Source organism: Scyliorhinus canicula, chromosome 17 (genome assembly GCF_902713615.1).
Source record: "Scyliorhinus canicula chromosome 17, sScyCan1.1, whole genome shotgun sequence".
Taxonomy (NCBI): domain Eukaryota; kingdom Metazoa; phylum Chordata; class Chondrichthyes; order Carcharhiniformes; family Scyliorhinidae; genus Scyliorhinus; species Scyliorhinus canicula.
This window is the reverse complement of record NC_052162.1, coordinates 43181673-43203101: the sequence shown is the minus strand read 5'-3', so window position 1 is coordinate 43203101 and position 21429 is coordinate 43181673. Positions and strand designations below refer to the sequence as shown.

Sequence of the window (21429 nt, the reverse complement as noted above, 5' to 3'; positions counted from 1 at the left end):
CACTGTTGCACTAAAAATACGTTTTTCAGTTAAGTAGCCCTGAAATGTCCCCAGTAATTAGTGCTCGCTTGAATTCCACCTTCTGTAGATGGTGAGATGCAATAATAAGGGGCAGCACGGTAGCATGGTGGTTAGCATAAATGCTTCACAGCTCCAGGGTCCCAGGTTCGATTCCCGGCTGGGTCACTGTCTGTGTGGAGTCTGCACGTCCTCCCCCTGTGTGCGTGGGTTTCCTCCGGGTGCTCTGGTTTCCTCCCACAGTCCAAAGATGTGCGGGTTAGGTGGATTGGCCATGCTAAATTGCCCGTAGTGTCCTAATAAAAAGTAAGGTTGGGGGGGGGGGTTGTTGGGTTACGGGTCTAGTGTGGATACGTGGGTTTGAGTGGGGTGATCATGGCTCGGCACAACATTGAGGGCCGAAGGGCCTGTTCTGTGCTGTACTGTTCTACGTTCTATGTTCTATGTTCTATCTTTGAATTATAAAAATGAAAAAGTGCCTTTCAAAAAGTATTTCCAAAGCGGTTAAAAAATAGCTCCAAATGTTCCATTTATATTTTATTTGCAACTCTCAAATGACAGTGATTTAACTAACTGGTGTTGTAAAGATAACGATTTTCCCACTTCTTGACTCGACTAAAGGATATTTTCCATTTGTGTGGAGTTACTTCTTCAATGCCATTTTCAATCAGAGTCTTTAAGTAGATACATTTGTAGTCATGTATTTTTGGAAACGATGTGACAGTAAAATCTTTCCTATTATTGATTATAGTCCATTTGAGTGACGACCATGCCGATTCTAAAGGACTGAGGTGAGGGTAACTGGGAGGAAAGTGCAAAAGCTCATGGCTGTAATATCTAGCAACATTAGGGCAGCAATAAATATTATTCATTTGGATGGTCGATGAAGATTGTAATAGGGCATTCTGGATGTCCTCTGGTTTCTGTGGTGGCATCTCTGATGGGTCATCAGCAGGATTTTGTTGCTTGAAGCCTGAAGAAGAAACCCAGTCTTTAGGTTTGATCACCACTGCGCATTTTCCATAGGACTTCCTGAGCACCTGGCATAATTCTTTGAAAACCTCTTCTTCTTTAGCACCAACAGCCTTTGGAGATGTCCACAGTTCTTGTGACTGGAAGAAGGCCCTGTATTGCCATGGAACCCATCCTCTGACTCCCCCAGCATGCATCAGTGTCAATCCTTCTAATGGGGATTTGGATTTGGCTACACTGTGGGAAATGTCACCTGTTATCAGATTTTCAGAAATATGAGTTTCACCCAAATAAACAGTGTAAAGTCCTGCATTCTGAAAATTCCTCAATGTCTTCAAGTATTGCAAGCATTGGTGTCTTCTTGAGTTACTAATTTCATTTGAGTACGTCTTAGATCTTAGAAGTAATTTAATGAAAATTTGCATGTTGTTCCATGCGGGATCATTCACATGACTTTACGAATTGAAAAAGAAAACTACCCCAACAGCAGGTGGGGTTCATTATAAATGATCTTACTGTAGACGGGAGGGATCGCTCATGACAACATAATGCATGGGTTGACATTTGCATGACATCGCAATGGATGATAGTGACTGTACATGACCTTGCAATGGGAGCAAAAAATAAAAAGGTCTGTTACACATTCAGAGGTTGTTTGGTCCATCCCTTGGATACCCATTGCCTGATGTCTGGGACAAATCACTCGCCCATCGTCTCACCAGAGCTGTGCAATGTAAAGAAAGTAAGGAAAGTAGGAAAATGAGAAAAAAAAAAAAATAATTGGATTCCATTCGACATAAACACACCAATTATGTGGCAAGTCGGCGGCAGGGGGGAGGGGTTTATTAAGACTTGCCGGCTGCCTGTTTGTCACATGAGAAATAGTGAACGGCAGTTGAAAGTCTGTTGGGGACCAGTTTGTCTGCCTCAAATAAACTTCCAAGCAGTCCTTTAAATGGACGTCCAAAGCAACCACCCAAAACGGGCCGGACGTTGTTTAGATATGCAAACTGTTCTGCGTCTGCTATTGGACCTCACAGTTTTCAAAGATGAATGAGCAGAGCATGCACTAGCGTATTCACCTCATTGTCCCATTGAGCAGTGTAATGATGATTCAACAATCCCAAAAATGCTTCCTTAACCCATACCAGGATTGCCCGAGGCTTCTCCAAAAAGTACATTTTCCAGGGCCATAAAGGTCAGGAGTGCAATTCTGATCTGAACAAAATTCTTCTAACCTACAGCACACTTACTGTTCTATTCGCTGAAGTACTCAGCTTCCCCTTGTGGTATTACTTCAGATGACCTCACAAGGTTTTTTAACCTTTGGGCAGATTTTGTGGTCAGCAGTGAATCAAGGATGCTCCCCACTGATCTGTGACGAATATCTTCGTCATGGTTTATGTTAATATTTTAGACATAGGGCACGATTCAACCACCACTTTGTACCCAGCACGGATCTGGGCGCACTGGGTAAATAGTGGAGGGGGGGCGGGGGGGGAGAGAGGGGAGATCCCTCAGGGGGTTGGGCTTGGTCGGGGGGGGGCTTTGATTCTGTGAGGCCTTCAAGCCATCTGTTATTGAGACCCATAATGGGCAAGCTGCAGCCTGTCTGTTCCCCACCCCCCGCCCCCCAAACACCTACAAGACAGAGCCTTGCCAGACTTCCGGTGGCGACCATGGAGTGAATGGTTGAACACTTGATGGCTCTCGCTCGCGGTGTTTTTTTCGGCAGGGGATTGTACGGGGGGAGTGGAACATAGGGTCTCGCTCTTCGCGCACGATTTATTTCTATACATATTGGACCCGCTGGGGGGAATTGGAGGGATTATGGGTATATTAGAGGAATTCGGCCGGTTTTCAGGATACAAATTGAATATGGGTAAGAGTGAGGTCTCGCGATCCAAGCGAGGGAGCAGAAGAGACTGGGTGAAATGCCGTTCAAGGTGGTGAGAGGGAGCTTTCGATATTTGGGTATCCAGGTGGCGCGGGAGTGGGAGCAGCTGCATAAACTGAATTTGGGGCAGCTGGTAGAACAGATGAGGGGGGATTTTCGGAGGTGGGATGTGCTCCCGTCGTCATTAACGGGATGGCTACAGACAGTTAAAATGACGGTCCTCCTGAGGTTTTTGTTTGTTTTCCAGACTCTCCGAATCTTTATTCCCAACGCGTTCTTCAAAAAGGTGAATGCAGAGATCTCGGCATTTGTTTGGGTGGGTAAAACCCCACGGGTGAAAAAGGTGCTGCTGGAACGTGGGCATGTAGGGGTGGAGGGAGGGCGGGAGGGGTGTGGGGGTTGGCCCTCCCGAATTTCATCATCTGTTATTGGGAGGCGAATATTGTGATGGTCAGGAAGTGGGTAGTGGGGGAGATGTCGGTATGGGAACGGGTGGAGTCGGCCTCATGTAAGGACACATGTTTGGGGACATTATTGACGGCACCTCTGCAATTCTTGCCAATTCGGTACTCCACAAGCCCGGTAGCAATGGCAGCCCTGAGGGTAGGGGGACAGTGGAGGCAGCCAATGGGATTTGAGGAGGCATCCGTGTGGGCACCGATATGTGATAATCACCAGTTTGCTACGGAGGAGGAGTTTAAGTTGCCAGGGGGAATGGGTTCCCATACCTGCAGGTGAGGGATTCTGTGCGGAGGCAGGTTTCGACCTTCCCATGCCTGCCACCCCAGGGGCTACAAGATAAGGTGGTGTCGAGGACAGGAGTAGGACGGGAAGGTCTCAGATCTATAAGGAGCTGATGGAGTGGCAGGGAATCCCGATAGGGGAGGTGAAGAGAAAGTGGGAAGAAGAGCTGGGTGAGGAGTTGGAATCTGGGTTATGGGAGGAGGCCCTGAGGAGAGTTAATGCGTCCTCGTTGTGTGACAGGGCACACATGACTGCGGCCTCGATGAGCAGGTTCTTTGAGGAGGTGGAGGATAGGTGTGGGTGCTGTGCGGGGGCTCCTGCAAATCATGTCCCTATGTTTTGGGCATGTCCAAGGCTGAGGGGTTTCTGGCAGGGGTTTGCTGACGCCATGTCAGAGGTATTACAAATGAGGGTGCTGCTGAGTCCAGAGCTGGCGATCTTCGGTGTGTTGCAAACCTGGGAGCCCAGGGGGCGAGCGAGGCCGACATCCTGGCCTTTGACTCCCTGGTGGCCCAGAGATGGATTTTACTGGGATGAAGGGACTCGGGGCCCCCGAAGTCAGGGTTGTGGATTAGCGACATAGAGGGGTTTCTCAGACTCTAAAAAATTAAATTCACCCTGAGGTGTTCATTGCTGGGGTTTGCCCGGAGGTGGCAGCCGTTCATCTATTTCTTTGAGAAAAATTAAGCTGTCAGCAGGGAGAGGGGGAGTGGGGGGTAGGGGAAAGGGGAGGCATGGGAGGTGGTTGGTGATGCACAATCAATGGACACGAAACGTAGATAAAGTCCGAACGATAGGCTTTAATACGCAAGAAGTGACCCGGCAGCAGACGTACAGAAGAATGGCTGACTGCCGGGGATCAGGGGCTCTTATACTCCGCCTCGTAGGCGGAGCTACCTTCCTCTCAGCCAATCAGATGAGAGGCACATGACATACCTGGGCCAATGGGCAGCGAGTCCTCTGCACCAATGGCAGCTCACACTCCCAGATACTGTAATACCCCTAGTCATACTACCACATTCACCCCCTGTTGAGAAAGGAACCGGGGGGGGGGGGGTGGTGTGTACGGGGAATGCGGACGTGAAGTGGGGGGTTCGGGGGTGGGGTGCATGTCCCGTGAGTATGTCAGAGACTGGTAGTATGACTAGAGATGTTAGATCATACCATTGCATTGATGGCTGCCCACTGGCCCGCAACTATTTACAAAATACAGAACAGTAACTATGTACAGTTTGGGAAATGGGGAGAGAAACAAATGGAGAACATGCAAAAACAAGAGTCCATCAGCAGTTCACATGGATTCGATCAGCCGATCGGGTGCCTTAGACGTCCTGTTCGACCTGCGTAGCTGTGCCGGCGACATTGGAGCGGTGGTCGTCCGTGACTCCGGGAGCGATGATCCTGTTCTTCCGTCTGTACCCTTAGTCGGAGCTAGCAGGGGCCAGGCCGGGGGAGGGTCGTCCTGTCCACTAGGCAGCGTGTGTGTAGGTGTCGGTGGGGCCGGAGGGGGGCGCGCCTGCAGGGGCAGTTGGGGTTGGGGGTGGGGGGGGGGGTTGGTGGGTGCTGACGTCGGGGGGGGGGGGGGGGGGGGTGGCCAGGATCCAGCGGGTGCCAGGTCCCGGTCAGGGAAATGGGAGTACGCGTCAATCACGTTGAGGAAGTAAGTGTTGTTGTTGTTGGAGGGGAGGGGACCTTTGAAGTCCATGCTGAGACGTTCAAAGGGGCGGGAAGCCTTTATGAGATGCGCCTGTTCGGGGCGATAGAAGTGCGGCTTGCACTTAGTGCAGATTTAGCATTCCCTAGTCACTGTCCTGACCTCGATGGAGTAGGGCAGGTTGCGGATCTTTATAAAGTGGAAAAAGCGGGTGACCCCCGGGTGGCTGAGGTCCGCATGGACGGTTCGAAGGCGGTCCACTTGTGCATTGGCACAGGTGCCGTGGGACAGGGCATCAGGAGGCTCGTTTAGCTTCCCAGGACGATACAAGATGTCGTAGTTGTAGGTGGACAGTTCGATCCTCCACCAAAAGATCTTGTCGTTCTTTATCTTACCCCTCTGTGCGTTGTCGAACATGAAGGCCACTGACCGTTGGTCTGTGAGGAGGTTAAACCTCCTGCCGGCCAGATAGTACCTCCAATGTCGCACAGCTTCAACTATGGCCTGTGCTTCCTTCTCGACCGAAGTGTGGCGGATTTCAGAAGCGTGGAGGGTACGGGAGAAGAAGGTCACGGGGCTGCCCGCTTGATTGAGGGTGGCTGCCAGAGCTACATCGATCGCATCGCTCTCGACCTAGAAGGGAAGGGACTCGCCGAAAGCGCGCATCGTGGCCTTTGCAATGTCTGCTTTGATGCGGCTAAAAGCCTGGCGAGGCTCCATCGACAGGGGAAAAGTGGCTGATTGGATGAGGGGATGGGCTTTGTCGGCGTAATTGGGGACCCACTGGGCGTAATATGAAAAGAATTCCAAACAGCGTTTGAGGGCTTTGAGGGAGTGGGGGAGGGGAAGCTCCATCAGGGGGCGCATGCATTCAGGGTCGGGGCCTATTTCTCCGTTACGCACTACGTAGCCAAGGATGGCTAGACGGTCGGTGCTAAACACGCATTTGTCCTTGTTGTAGGTCAGATTAAGGAGTTTTACGGTTCAGAGGAATTTTCGGAGGTTGGTGTCGTGGCCGCAGATGGTGACGTTATCGAGATACGCGTAAACCGGATTGGTCGACCATTCGGTCCATCTCCCGTTGGAAGACCGAGACCCCGTTTGTGACACCGAAGGGAACACTTAAAAGTGGTAGAGTCGCCCATCCGCTTCAAACGCAGTGTACTTTCGGTCACTCGCGCGGATGGGGCGCTGATGGTAGGCAGACATGAGGTCTACCGTGGAGAAGACCTTGTACTGCGTGATCCAGTTGACCAGGTCGGAGATATGTGGGAGAGTGTACGCGTCCAGCTGCGTAAACCTGTTGATGGTCTGACTGTAGTCTATGACCATCCTATTTTTCTCCCCGGTCTTTACCACCAGCACTTGTGCTTGCCAGCGGCTGTTGCAGGCCTCGATGACCCCTTCCTTCAGAAGCCGTTGGACTTCGGACCTGATAAAGGTCCGGTCCTGGGCACTGTACCGTCTGCTCCTGGTGGCGACGGTTTTGTGTTGTTCCTTGTGTCTTAATAAAGCTCGTAGTCTCAAAGTTGGAGTAGATGCTTTATTGTGAGTTTGTTCTGTCTTCAGTGCTTTACTTACAGCTACCTCAAATGCTGCCTGCCTGTGTCCTGCCTCTTGCTACCAGTTCTCCCTTCTGTGAAGTGCCTCCTCACTTCCTGTTCCTCGGTATTTATAGCTCTCCCGTGCTCCCTCTAGTTGCATCTACACAGATCTACAATCACCACATTCCCCCTTTTTTCTTTACATATTTTCTGTACATCGTTAAAGAAAATTGTACAAAACAGTTAGATTACTTACGATAAGTGTATCTATACAAGTGATGGTGCTATTGCATATTTTATAAAGCCAATTTATATTTACTTCAGCGGCTTTTCCCCGGCGGCTTTTCAAAAATGCCGGTTATGATTCCGGGCACCTCATTGGCGGGCCGCATAAAAACGCGCGTCGTGGGGTGGATGAGTGGGGCTGTCTCATTGGTCGGTTGAGTTGGGTGTGCGACGAATAGGAGTCCAGGTTACAAACAATAAGCCTTATTATTGTTTGTAACCTGGACTCCTATTGGTCGCACACCCAACTAAACCGACCAATAAGGCAGCCCCACTCATCCACCCCACTACGCGCGTTTTTATCGTTGACTCGGCTAGGCTGTGCTTCTGTCAGTGTTAAGGATCAGCACAAGCAACTTGACACCTGATTTCAACAAACTGGTAAATGACTGCAGTCAGATGCATTATTCTCATTGACATTGTTCTGTTACTTTCCGAGTTACATTGTTTTTCAAATAAATGTGCTTTTTTTTCCTTTAAAGACCTTTTATTTTGGCTATTTAAAATATTAATTATTTTACTTAATATACTATGCGGCCCTTTAAAATTGTGAATTTCTGAATGTGGCCCTTGCACGGAAAAGTTTGCCCACCCCTGAACTATAACAATAATTGTGTGAGTTCTTTACTTTAACATTGATACTAGTGATAAGGTTGACAAGATCTAACTACAGTAACTACATGTGGTAGTCACCACTGATGTATATATTGTATATATAGGATGTTGATATAGGTGCTTTACGGTAAGGCTCCTGTACTACAGGTACGGGGGTAGATCCCTGCCTGCTGGTTCCGCCCGGTAGGCGGAGTATAAATATGTGTGCTCTCCGAACTGCAGCCATTTCGTCAGGTGCTGTAGGAGGCCACACATCTCAGTGTAATAAAGCCTCGATTACATCCTCCTCTCGTCTTTGCGTAATTGATACGCCTGCCCTTGTCACAGTCCATCCAAAAGAGAGATAGAGACCCAATGTAGTTGCATTTATACCCCTGTTGGTCGGCCCTCTAGTGATCATGAGGGCCCCTTATTTACATATACATACAGAGATCACTACAGAGATCAGACAGGAAATGGCCCTGAAGTCACCACTTAAAAGTCCAAATTAAGGCCAGGGTGGGTGGGCGACTCTAGGCTTCACTTTCTTCCAGTAAAATTGCGGATAGCACATGGGCAGAGAGAGAACAACGGGAAGGCCTGTCGGGATATTTTACGAGCAACTGTCTGCCTGAAAATCCGCTGTCCTAAAAATAAGTCATGGTTCTGATTTGTCAGACAAACCTCACACTGATACCTGGACTGTAGACAATTCTATAATAACGTGTTAAGAATCAGAAAATTCTGCCTCAGGTGTTTTTATAGCAAGACAAACAGCATAAGAATGGAACCTCGCTCGTCAAGGTGAGGGATCTGTATTTGGAGGAAGGGTTCGCCAGTCTGGAGGAGCTAAGGGAGAGGGTAGAGCTGCCGAGGGGGAGCGAGTTCAGGTATCTGCAGGTGCGGGACTTTGCGTGAAAGGTCTGAAGGGGGTTCCCTAGGTTGCCGGGATACACCCTGCTGGAGCGACTGCTGCTTCCGGATGTGGAAGGGGAGGGAAGAATTGGGGATGTATCCAAGTGGCTGGGGAACAGAGAGGCGAGTGCATGGTGAAGATCAAGGAGAAATGGGAGGCAGAGTTGGAAGGGACAATCAATGGGGAGCATGGAGTGAGGCACTGCATAGGGTAAATGGGACCTCCTCTTGTGCAATGATGAGCCTGATACAGTTTAAGGTGGCGCACAGGGTGTATATGACTCGGACGAGAATGAGTTTGTTCTTTCAGGGGATAGCAGATGAGTGTGAGAGTGTGTGGGCGGGGGCCAGCGAATCATGTGCACATTGTGGCGCTAACAAACAGTCAAAGACGAGAGACAAGTTCAATCGAGGCTTTATTGCTGTGTGATGCTATTCCTCCGGCTGCAACTGAAGACTAGAGTCTGAGTGACTCACATGCATATTTATACACAAGCTCCCTGTGGGCGGAGCTAGCCGGCAGGGGCTTACCGGAGGAACCTGTATTACAGGTACAGCCATACAGTGGTTATCACCACATTCACCCCCTGTAAAAAATGAGTCCGGCAGGGGTGACGTATAACTATGATACAAAAGGGTCCAAACAAAGAAAACCAAGAGTCCATCCGGTCAGCAGGTCACAGGTTGAGCCGAACCGGCGGTCGAATGTTCCGCTGTGATCGGCGTAGCTGTGGTGGCGACGTCGGTGCAGGTGCTGGCGGTGTTGGTGCTGGCTGCTGGTGGGATGACTCCGAGAGCGAGCCGAAATCTTCCATATCCTCCAGAGTGGGCAGGGGAACGAGGGATGGACCTGGTGGGGACGAATAGGGGGCGCCGGGGAAAAGGAGGGTGGCGCGGGGGGAAAAAGGGGCGTGGGCATGGGATCGGCACCTGAGGGAGCCAGGTCCCGGAGTGAGACTGTGTCCTGGCGGCCGTCGGGGAACTCCACATAGGCATACTGAGGGTTGGCGTGGAGAAGGCGTACTTTGTCCACCAGGGGTTCCGCCTTGTGGTGCCGGACATGCCTACGGAGAAGGACTGGGCCCGGAGTCGTGAGCCACGTCGGGAGCGACACCCCGGATGTAGACTTCCTGGGGAAGGCAAAAACACGTTCATGGGGTGTACTGTTAGTTGCGGTGCACAGTAGTGACTGAATGGAATGGAGCGCTTCAGGGAGGACCTGCTGCCAGCGAGCGGCTGGGAGGTTCCTGGACCGTAGGGCCAGCTGGACGGCCCTCCATCCCGTCCCGTTCTCCCTCTCTACCTGCCCGTTTCCCCGAGGGTTGGAGCTGGTCGTCCTGCTGGAGGCGATACCCCTGCTGAGCAGGAAATGACGCAGCTCATCGCTCATGAACGAGGATCCCCTGTCACTGTGGATGTAGTCGGGGAAACCGAACAGGGCGAAAATGGAATCCAGGGCCTTGATGACGGTGGCAGACGTCATATCCGGGCATGGGATGGCGAAGGAGAACCTAGAAAATTCATCGACCACACTAAGGATGTAGGTGTTGTGGTCGGTGGAGGGGAGGGGCCCTTTGAAGTCTACGCTGAGGCGTTCAAAGGGGCGGGATGCTTTCACCAGGCGCGCACGATCTGGCCGGTAGAAGTGCGGCTTGCACTCAGCACAGACCTGGCAGTCTCTGGTGACCGTCCGTACTTCCTTGACGGAGTAGGGCAGATTGCGGGCTTTGATTAGATGGTACAAGCGAGTGACCCCCGGATGGCAAAGGCTCTCGTGCAAGGCACGGAGCTGGTTCACTTGTGCGCTGGCACATGTACCTCGGGAGAGGGCATCTGGGGGCTCATTGAGCTTGCCGGGGCGATACAAGATCTCGTAGTTGAAGGTGGAGAGCTCGTTTCTCCACCGCAAGATTTTGTCATTCTTGATCTTGCCCCGCTGCGTGTTGTTGAACATGAAGGCTACCGACCGTTGGTCAGTGAGGAGAGTGAATCGCCTGCCGGCCAGGTAATGCCTTCAGTGATGCACCGCTTCAACGATTGCCTGGGCCTCCTTTTCAACAGAGGAATGTCGAATTTCGGAGGGGTGGAGGGTGCGTAAAAAGAATGCCACGGGTCTGCCTGCCTGATTCAGCGTGGCGGCGAGGGCGACATCGGAAGCGTCGCTTCCTACTTGGAAAGGCAGTGTCTCATCCCGTGCATCCCGGCCTTCGCTATGTCAGATCGAATGCGGGTGAAGGCCTGTTGTGCCTCAGCCGAGAGGGGGAAATGTGTGGACTGGATAAGTGGGCGGGCCTTGTCTGCATATTGTGGGACCCACTGGGCGTAATAAGGAAAGAACCCAAGGCAGCGTTTGAGGGCCTTGGGGCAGTGGGGGAGGGGGAGCTCCATGACGGGGCGCATGCGGTCGGGGTCGGGCCCCAGTAGTCTGTTTTGGACTACGTAGCCGAGGATGGCTAAGTGGTCTGTGCGGAACACGCACTTCTCCTTGTTGTACGTGAGATTAAGGAGCTATGCGGTGTGGAGGAATTTAGAAAGGTTGGCATCATGGTCCTGCTGGTCATGGCCGCAGATGGTGACATTATCGAGGTACGGGAAGGTGGCCTGCAGTCCGTACCGGTCAACCATTCGGTCCATTTCTCGCTGAAATACCGAGACTCCATTCGTGACGCGAAGGGGACCCTAAGAAATTGTTACAGACGACCTTCTGTCTCGAAGGCAGTGTAGGGACGGTCCGATTTACGGATGGGGAGCTGGTGGTAGGCGGATTTCAGGTCAATAGTAGAGAAGACCCGGTACTGTGTAATCTGATTGACCATATCAGAAATGCGGGGGAGGGGGTACGCGTCGAACTGCATGTACCAGTTGATGGTCTGGCTGTAGTCCACGACCATCCTGTGCTTCTCACCGGTCTTAACCACTACCACATGGGCTCTCCAGGGACTGTTGCTGGCCTCGATGATACCCTCCCGAAGCAGCCGCTGGACTTCGGACCTGATGAAGGCCTTGTCCTGGGTGCTGTGCCGTCTGCTCCTGGTGGCGACGGGCTTGAAATCTGCAGTCAGATTGGCAAAGAGTGAGGGAGGCTCGACCTTGAGGGTCGTGAGGCCGCAAACGGTGAGGGGAGGTAGGGGTCCGCCGAATTTGAGGGCGAGGCTCTGGAGATGGCACTGGAAATCCAGGCCTAGTAAGAGTGACGCGCAGAGGTTGGGGAGAATGTACAGACAGAAACGGTCGAATTCCACGCCCTGTACAGTAAGTTTAACCAGGCAGAAACCCCGGATCGGGACAGAGTGGGAACCGGAGGCGAGAGAGATCTGTCGGTTGGCGGGATGGACCGCAAAGGAATAGCGCCTCACCATGTCCGGGTGGACGAAGCTCTCGGTGCTCCCGGAATCGATGAGGCAGGAGGTCACGTGGCCGTTGACCAGCACCGATGTGGAAGAGGGTGCCAGTTTGAGAGGATGTGACTGGTCGAGCGTAACGGAGGCGAGTAACGGGCGATCAGCAGTCGAGTCAGATGAGTCCAACGAGGTGCGGTAGCGACCAGTGTCCGGTGGCCCCGTCCCTGGGGGAGGACAAAATGGCGGCATCTGGAGTACCTGTGTGGGTGAAGATGACGGCAGACAAAATGGCGGTGCCCATGGAGCGCACGTTGTGGGGTCGGGACAAAATGGCGGTGCCCATGGAACGCACATGGCGGTGGGGGAAGAAGATGGCGGCGCTCATGGAACGCACGTGGCGGGGGCGGCGCAAGATGGCGGCGCCCACTGATCGCACGTGGAGTCGGGGGAAGCGGACGGCAGGGTCCATTGTGTGATCAGCTGAGGCGAGGGGAACGGGGGCGCGATAGCGGCAACCGTCCGGGACTGACACACTGCTGCAAAGTGGCCTTTCTTGCCACAAGCTTTGCAGGTCGCGGTGCAGGCCGGGCAGCATTGGTGGGGGTGCTTCTGCTGACCGCAGAAGTAACAGTGGGGACCCCCAGGGAGTGCGGTGCGGCGAGCAGCGCAGGCGTAGTGCGCGGGGGCGGCTGCTGGGGTCCACAAGGGGTAGGACGGATGGGCCGAGCGGCAAGCGGAGTAAGTTCGCGCACTACGGGAGGCGGCCGTCATGGAAAGCGCCAGAGTCTTTGCGGCCGCGAGGTCGGGGGCGGCCCCTTCCAGCAGTCGTTGCCGGATGGGGTCCGATGCAATGCCTGTGACAAAGGCATTGCGCATGATTAAGTCAGAGTGTTCCATGGCTGTGAGGGCCTGGCAATCGCAGTCTCGTACCAGAGGTATAAGGGCCCTTCACAAGTCCTCAATCGACTCACCCAGCTGCTGGACGCGAGTAGAAAGTTGATGCCTCGCAAACAGGGTGTTCGTCGACTGTGCATAGTTCTCCTTGAGCAGTTCCATAGCTGTGGTCTAGTCAGTCGCATCTCGAATTAGCGGAAAGACACTGGAGCAAAGTCTCGAGTACAGGAGTTGCTTTTTCTGAGCCTCCGTTGAAGAGATGTAGGCCTCGAAGACTTCAAGCCAGCGAACAAAGTCTTTCCTGGCGTGAGGCGACTGCGGATCCAGCTGCAGACGGTCAGGCTTGATCCTGATGTCCATGGTGTACGTTAAATCACACAGCAATAAATTGTGGCGCTAACAATTACAGTCAAAGACGAGAGACAAGTTCAATCGGGGCTTTATTGCTGTGTGATGCTATTCCTCCGGCTGCAACTGTAGACTAGAGTCTGAGTGACTCACACGCATATTTATACACAAGCGCCCTGTGGGCGGAGCTAGCCAGCAGGGGCTTACCGGAGGAACCTGTATTACAGGTACAGCCATACATTCCCCAACTGCAAGTATGCATATCTACAGTGGTTATCACCACACACATATTTTGGGGTTATGAAAAATTGGGAAGGTTCTGGGCTGGGGTGTTCGCGGTCTTAGCCAGGATAGTGGGGGAGGAGGTGAACCCGTACCCTTTGGTGGCGATATTTGTGGTTTCAGAGAATCCGGAGCTCATGGAGAGGAGGAAGGCCGAAGTCTTGGTCTTCGCCTCTCTGATTGCACGGCGCGAATTTTACTGGAGTGGCGTTTGGCATCGCCACCGGGGGGTAGCAGAATGGTTGGGTGACCTGTACAACTTCTTGCGGTTGGAGAAGATAAAGTATGAGTATAAGATAAAGTATTTTCCCCGTGTTTGCATGGGTTTTGCCCCCCCAACCCAAAGATGTGCAGGGTAGGTGGATTGGCCGCACTAAATTGCCCCTTAATTGGAAAAAATGAATTGGGTACTCTATATGTATTTTTAAAAAGTATGAGTTAAGGGGCTGTGCAGAGGGGTTTGAGAAAAGGTGGGGGATGTTTGTGGAGCTGTTCATCACGGGAGGGAGGGAGGTTGCGGGGGAGGGGGGTGAAAAAGGGAAAAACATTGTACAGACTGTATAGTTGATTGTTGGGAAGCATGGGCGGAATTCTCCGACCCCCCGCTTGGTCGGAGAATCGCCTGGGGTCGGCGTCAATCCCGCCCCGCCGTGTCCCGAATTCTCCCCCCCCCCCGATGATTCTCCGGCCCGCAATGGGCCGAAGTCCCGCCGCTATCAAGCCTCTCCCGCCGGCGTGGATCAAACCACCGACCTGACCGGCAGGAGCAGGCGGCGTGAGTGGGCTTCGGGGTCCTGGGAGGGGTGCGGGCCGATCTGGCCCCAGGGGGTGCACCCACAGTGGCCTCGCCCACGATCGGGGCCCAACGATCGGTGGGCGGGCCTGTGCCGTGGGGGCACTCTTTTCCTTCCGCCTTCGCCATGGTCTTCACCATGGCGGAGGCGGAAGTGACCCCCTCCGCTGCGCATGGATGACATCAGCAGCCGCTGACGCTCCGGTGCATGCGCAGACTTACGTCGGCTGGCGAAGTCCCTTCGGCCCCGATTGACGTGGCGCCAAAGGCCGTCCACACCAGCCGGCGGAGCGCCAACCACTCCGGCGCGGGTCTAGCCCCTCATGGTGAGGGCTTGGCCCCTAAAGGTGTGGCCTGACGCCGGAGTGGTTCACGCCACTCCATCATGCCGGGACCCCCCAGCCCCGCCGGGTAGGGGAGAATCCCGGCCCAAGTTTCCTGGGGTGTTTATTTGCTGTAACCGGTTTTGATACATGTTTGTAATATATTTTTTTTAAATGAGTGGAAAGTCTTGATAATTGTAGCGATCTAATGGGCTGCACGGTAGCACAGTGGTTAGCACAATTGCTCCACAGCTCCAGGGTCTCAGGTTCAATTCCCGGCTTGGGTCACTGTCTGTGCGGAGTCTGCACGTTCTCCCCGTGTCTGCATGGGTTTCCTCCCGGTGCTCCGGTTTCCTCCCACAGTCCAAAGATGTGCAGGTTAGGTGGATTGGCCATGATAAATTGCCCTTAGTGTCCAAAAAAGGTTAGGTGTGGTTACTGGGTTACGGGGATAGGGGGGAGGTGTGGGCTTGGGTAGGGTGCTCTTTCTCAATGAGCCAAATGGCCTCCTCCTGCACTGTAAATTCTATGATCTACAAGATTAGTGTATGGCGGTGAGGTGGGGGTAAGGCGTGTGTGTGTGTGGGGGGGGGGGGGGGGTGATGATGTGGGAATGGTGCCTCAGCAGCAGAGAGGATGACAACAGCTTCTGGGATTTCAATTTACAGCGTGGACTCCAGAAGTTGCTGTCAGTGTCAGTAGAGTAATGACATCGAACACGCATAGCTTCATCATCATTACTACAGCAAAGTTTGGACCACAGATCCCCAAAGGTTGTCAGGAAAAATTCCAACACATTTATCCATCACAACATTCACATTTCTATGTAGCCATGGTCTGCTGCTGCTCTACAGAATAAACTCCCCGCCCCAGCAACTGGTATATCGATCATCTCGGTATAACATCCAGATCGGAAAGGGGTCACAGTTATTAATGGGCATGATTCCTGTGGTGGCTGTGCTGATGCAAGGAGATCAAACTACACATATCTGAAATTAAAATTGAAAGTTTTATTTAAAAAGTAGGTCAATTAATCCACTCTTGCTTTAAAACGCGCAAACGTTAGGCTGCTCCTTGCAGAATTACAAAGTACAACAATGTTATTCCGTTCAATCTTCGTGGTGATACAAGCAATGAATCAATTACATGTGTCTTAAAGACAAGGCATGGTTATCTTTTGTCACATAAACGTCTGTCCCATAACTGGACAGTAGACAATTCTATAATATGTGAAAAATCAGATAATTAAAGAAAGCTGCTTACTAACTAAAAATACAAAGTAGAAAACTGCAAATGCTGGAAACAGCAGGTCAGATTTTGCAGGGAAACAACAATTCAACATTTCTATCACTAATGAACAGTATTGAAAAAAGCAAGACCTAAACACAAACGCATATAAAAATGAGACAGCACCACCTGTTTGAATGGAAAACAGGAGATCTTTAAATAGCCGCTATGCTATTAAGACTAAATTATATGACATAGCATTAACAAAATTAATGACATTTAAAAGACCTTGAGAATACCTTAAATTGTGCAAGTATATGGTAAATGTGAAATAAAGTCGCTGGCAAAGTGAAATTGAATATAACAGCCTGGGGAGAAGAGAAATACAAGCTGATACCAAGGGTTCAGACTGACCTGTCAGCATTTTGAGGTAGGTCCCCATCTCAAACTCACATTGCCCCAGGCACACCCTTGCTGCATTGCCAGAATGTAGGAGGGTTGTGTTGATACTTCTGGAGGTAAATTAAGAAATGTTGCGCTTAAGGTAGGAATCAGCTGGAAACTGTGCTGGCAGGTCAGTCCGCTTCCTTGGTAACAATTTATATTCCCTTTCTTCAAGTTGCTGGGATTCTGACATGCAAATACGATGCAATTCTAACATGGAAACAGAAAATTTGGCCAAGCAGGTTCATGTCAGTGTTTATGCTGCACATTCAACCAACCCCATCAATATACCCTTCTATTTCTTTCTCCATCGTGTGTTTAGATAGCTTCCCCCTTAAATGCATCTATGCTAATTGCCTCAATTACTTCATGGTTGGCAAGTCCCGCGTTCTAACCGCTCCTGAATTTTCTCCTGAATTCCTAATGGATTTATTTGCCTGTTTGTAATTAGTCATTATCAGCAAGAGGCTACAGGCATCTCTCACTGTTTCAGAGAGAGAGAGACAAGTCATTCCAGGTTTCAGGTCATTACACCGCATCAGGCATTCTGACCAGGAATCTCTCACACTCTTAAAGTTTGCCATGTACGTTTTGGAAGTACTAGCCAGTTGATCATCAACCTGATTAGTTGTGCTACGGACGATCCCTCTGTGGCCAACAAGACCTGGAGTGGGTCTTTAAACTGGAACTTCGGTCTTTGAGGCAGGGTTGCAACTGAAACACAAGACTGCCTGGATTTATTACTATCATATATTAATGCCACTTAGTTCAGGTCTTGCCCCCAAATGGAAACATCTTATCTATGTTTATCTTATCACACCCTTTCACAATCTTAAAGAATATTTGGTGTATGTTCATGTGCCATAATTTTTCTCAATTCCATAGAAAAAAACCCGACATCTTCAGCCTTTCTTAACACGTGTAACCTGTGGTTCTAGTACAAACCATTCTAGTAAATCATTTTTATATCTTGTCCAGTAGCTCTTGTCGTGGTTCCCCAGGACGACAATTTGTTTGTACCTATTCAAATATTAAAACACAGAGAGTCTGAGGAGCGATCTTCCAAGCAGTGAACTTTATTTCCCTTAGCATGAGAGAAACAAAGCTGAGATTGTCCGGAGCAATCTAAAAAAGCTTCAGGGCTTACCGCCTTTTATGTGCATTTTAACTCCATGATTCAAGCTCTTATCTTAATTTACAGCCGTCTTATCTGCTTTCCTTACTTTGGCCACTATTGTTTACATTAAGCCTCTCAGCCTAGCAGCCATAAGTCAGTTCTTATCTCATCTTTGTCTAAACTTTCTTCTTGTGAAACAGACAGTTCTGCGGACCAAGGCCGAATGTATACAAAAACAGACTCCTTTATAGCCCTTATTTATGGGCAACCATTTTAGTTAAGCCCTGAGCTGTTCATTGTTCTTCCAAGTGACTGTTTGTATTTTAAATGCTATTTCTCTGGGTCTGCTGCTTTAATCATATTAACTATACTTGATTACATTAGGTCACACAAAGTTATCCTGAGTTCACACTCATCTCAATACTCACCTAAATCTTACTTTATTATTTCACTAAAACCTATGATTCTAAACTTCGTATCTAACTCATACAATATCCAGTACAAATTCCCTTACATGTCCCCCCTTTGAGGCTATTCCCTAGCCTCACACAAATTACCAAGCTCAAATAATCCCCTTACTGGATCCCATTTACAATTTATTTTAAACACTTTTTGCAGGCAATGTGGAGGAGCCGAATACTTTGGTCAGGGAACAACGCCCCTAATTCTTCTTTATCATAATTCATCTATCCAGATTCGAATTCTCGGGTCGCTCCCCCAGATTGCTTGCTCCTGACAGTCATCAGCCAAAAACCTTCCCACCCTTGTCAAGGGAAGGAAAAAAGACTGATTCCTGTGTACAGACTAAGTTCTCCAAGTCTCTTGCGAATTTCAGTCAGGTGCTGTTGTTGGTACAAAGCAATCGTCCATTATTATAGTCCTTTCACAGAGTGACGAGTTTCCATCTCGACCAGGGTCATGGTGAATCCGCTCATCGGAGGCAGCTCAAGGTTTTCCCGTTCCTCTGTTTTTCCTCGCGAGCGTGAGCTGCTTGTAACCATCATCTGCCGTGTTGCAACTCTGGTAAGGAAGGATCTCAGGGCGGGTAGAAAACAACAAAATATGAGTCCTAGAACGGTTATGATTGTGATTGCTACAGCTCCAGCTTTGGCGAACCATGCCCCCCATCTTCCGAACATCCTATCCAACCAATTCCAGGCTTCATGCCCAAACCCAGCATTTTCTTTCACTTCTGCCCTAAGATTCTTCAACTTATTCATGGCCCGTGTAAATGACCCCTCTGGATCAGTGTTGTTAGGGATAAATGTGCAACACTGATCTCCAAACATAACACAGACCCCTCCTTTCTTGGGTATAAGGGTTCTCTGATGCACATACCACACAATCTTTCCCCTCACTGTTTTTCTGACCTGTATACTCAGCCCATTTCCACCATCTGTTCCTTGTTGCTTTCTCCCAAATAGTATCCGTACTCACTGATCGCCTACGTCTTGTTTGTCTTAATACTCTACCTTCCTGATTCCGCACCCCTATATCATCTGCATCCCGCTTTCCCTTGTTACGGGTCAAGGAAGTCCCCCAGGGAAATAGGTTCCAAGTCCCCTGTGGGGAACGAGGCCCTTTCCCCGTCCTCACCTCCCTCGGCACCGTGACTAACAGGCTCAGGCTGGGCATTTGTATCATCAGCCAGCTCATGCACAGAACCACTCTCATCATCATTTATTATTTCTGCTGTACTTTGGCTCTGCTCCTCCTCCTCACGATTCTCCTCGTGTAGTTCTATCTCTTCCTCGCTGCTACTTCTATCCGCCCTACCTCTAACTTCAGTCTCCCTTCTCTCCCCTACCCCAGGTACCGTTCTGGTACAATGGTTCAAATGATACCACAGTGTACTGCCTTCTACTTGCAACGCCGTGGGAGATACTCTGGTGACTTCAAACGGCCCTTCTCGTCTGGGTTCATGCCAACGTCTCCGGAACTTTCTGATGTATACTTGATCTCCCGGTGTGATCTGGTGTTCCGTGGCAGGGCTCTCCTCCTCCTTGGCCTTTTCCTGTTCAAAAATAGTTCTATGTATAAAAGTTAATTGTCGTACATACTCTCTTGCATCCTGATCTAAACACTCCAATGTGGGGCCCCCTGTTCCCCCGATCTTTGGCACCGGCATTACTCTTCCTGTCATCATCTCATGCGGGCTTAAATGTGTGATTCTGTTTTCCTGACTCCTGTACTGCATTAAAGCCAATGGCAGAGCATCTATCCAGTTTTTTCCTGTCTCACTACAAATTTTGCTTATTTTAGCCTTGAGGGTTCCGTTTGCTCTCTCCACCATTCCTTGGGATTGAGGATGATACACACATCCAAACCTCTGCTTTATACGGAGTGCTGAGAGTGTCTCTCTCAGTGCCCTCCCTATAAAAGCAGATCCATTGTCTGAACTTAATTGCATGGGTATGCCAAATCTTGGGATAATTTCTTTTGACAGGAAGTTAATTACCGTTCCAGATCCTTGATCTTTGGATGGCGTTGCTTCTATCCATCTGCTGAATCTATCAATAATCACTAACATGTATCTTTTTCCTCTTACCACCTTTCCCATATCCACATAGTCCATGCATAGATGTTTAAACGGCCCTTCTGGAATGGGTATGTGCCCTATTGGGGCAGTAATGCCTTTCCTGATATTATTCTGAGCACACACCTCACACAGACCCAGTATGTAGTCAATTGAGTTTTGCAGGTATGGTGACCAGAATCCTTCTTTCTTAATCTTCCTAGCCACTTCTCCTCTCGCACAGTGATCCACCCCGTGTGCTTCACTAATTAGTACGGTTAGTAACGATGTGGGTGCTATGATCAACCCTTCCCCATTTCTCCATATTTTGTCATGTTGTCCCTGTAATGCTCCTCTCTCTCTCCACATTGTTTTTTCTGCTACAGGGGCTTCTTCCTGTAATTGTGCCACATCTTCTAATGTGATTTGAGGTTCGATTCCTGGCCCTGGGTGCGGCCTTGCTATTTCTACTGGGGCTATCGTAGCCTCAATGTATCCTGATGCTTCTTTAGCCGCCTTGTCGGCTTTGGTATTTCCCTGTGTGATGCTATCTGTTCCCTTTTTATGCGCTTGACACTTAATTATGGCTAATTCCCTTGGACCCATCATAGCCCTTATTAAAGCCCTGATTTGAACTTCGTGTTGAATTGGTCCTCCTCCGCTTTTCATAAATCCCCTTTGCTTCCATATTGCCCCAAAAAGGTGACAAACCCCGTGGGCATAGGCCGAATCAGTATAAATTTCCACTGCTTCCCCGTTTGCTAATTCACATGCTCTGGTCAGTGCTTCAAGCTCCGCTAACTGGGCTGAGCATGGCTGCTCACATTCGTTTGCCTCCACTACCTCAAATGTTTTCCCTTTCTGTTCAACTACTGCATAGCCAGCATGATTTCCCCTATGATCCCTATGGCACGAGCCGTCAACATACAACGTTCTCTTTTCTTCTGTGTTTAACTTATCAGCCTGCAGATCTTTCCTCAGTTTCATAAACACTCTTGTCTCTCTCACACACTCATGCTCCTCTCCCTCATGTGGCAATGGCCTATAGTCAGCTGGGTTGGCCCTATTGCACTTTACTATCGTAATGTCCGGGAATGTGGTCAGCATTTGAAAATGATGAATTCTAGCCGGCGTCAGAACAAACTTCCCTTTTTCAATCAATTCAGCTATTTTATGGTATACATGTAAGTTTATCGGATATCCCATTGTGACCGTAGCTGCCTTTTCGTACGCCCACCAAGCTGCTGCCAGGCCTTGATAACACGGCGGGTATCCCATTGCTACGTCATCTAGCTTGGTACTATAATATGCTACAGTCTGCCTTCGCCTTCCCTTGCAACTTTCCTGTGTTAACACTGCTGTAGCAAATCCGGCTTCTCTGTTACTCACAAATAAATCAAAGGGCTTGTCATAGGTCGGTAAAGCCAATGCTGGTGCCTGTGCCATTTCACTCTTTATATTCTCAAATGCTTCTAGCGCATCTTTGTCCCATTTTAGTTTGGCTTTTAATTCGTCACACCCT

At 50.1% G+C, this 21429-nt stretch overlaps 1 protein-coding gene across 1 annotated transcript; it reads right to left on the bottom strand.

The window, feature by feature from the left end:
- Positions 1-542: 542 nt before the first annotated feature.
- Positions 543-1471, bottom strand: LOC119952340 (protein FAM243A-like). Its single transcript, XM_038776030.1, has one exon. It carries the CDS (start codon positions 1413-1415, stop codon positions 588-590), a length of 828 nt encoding a protein of 275 aa, XP_038631958.1. The 5' UTR covers positions 1416-1471; the 3' UTR covers positions 543-587.
- Positions 1472-21429: the final 19958 nt, after the last annotated feature.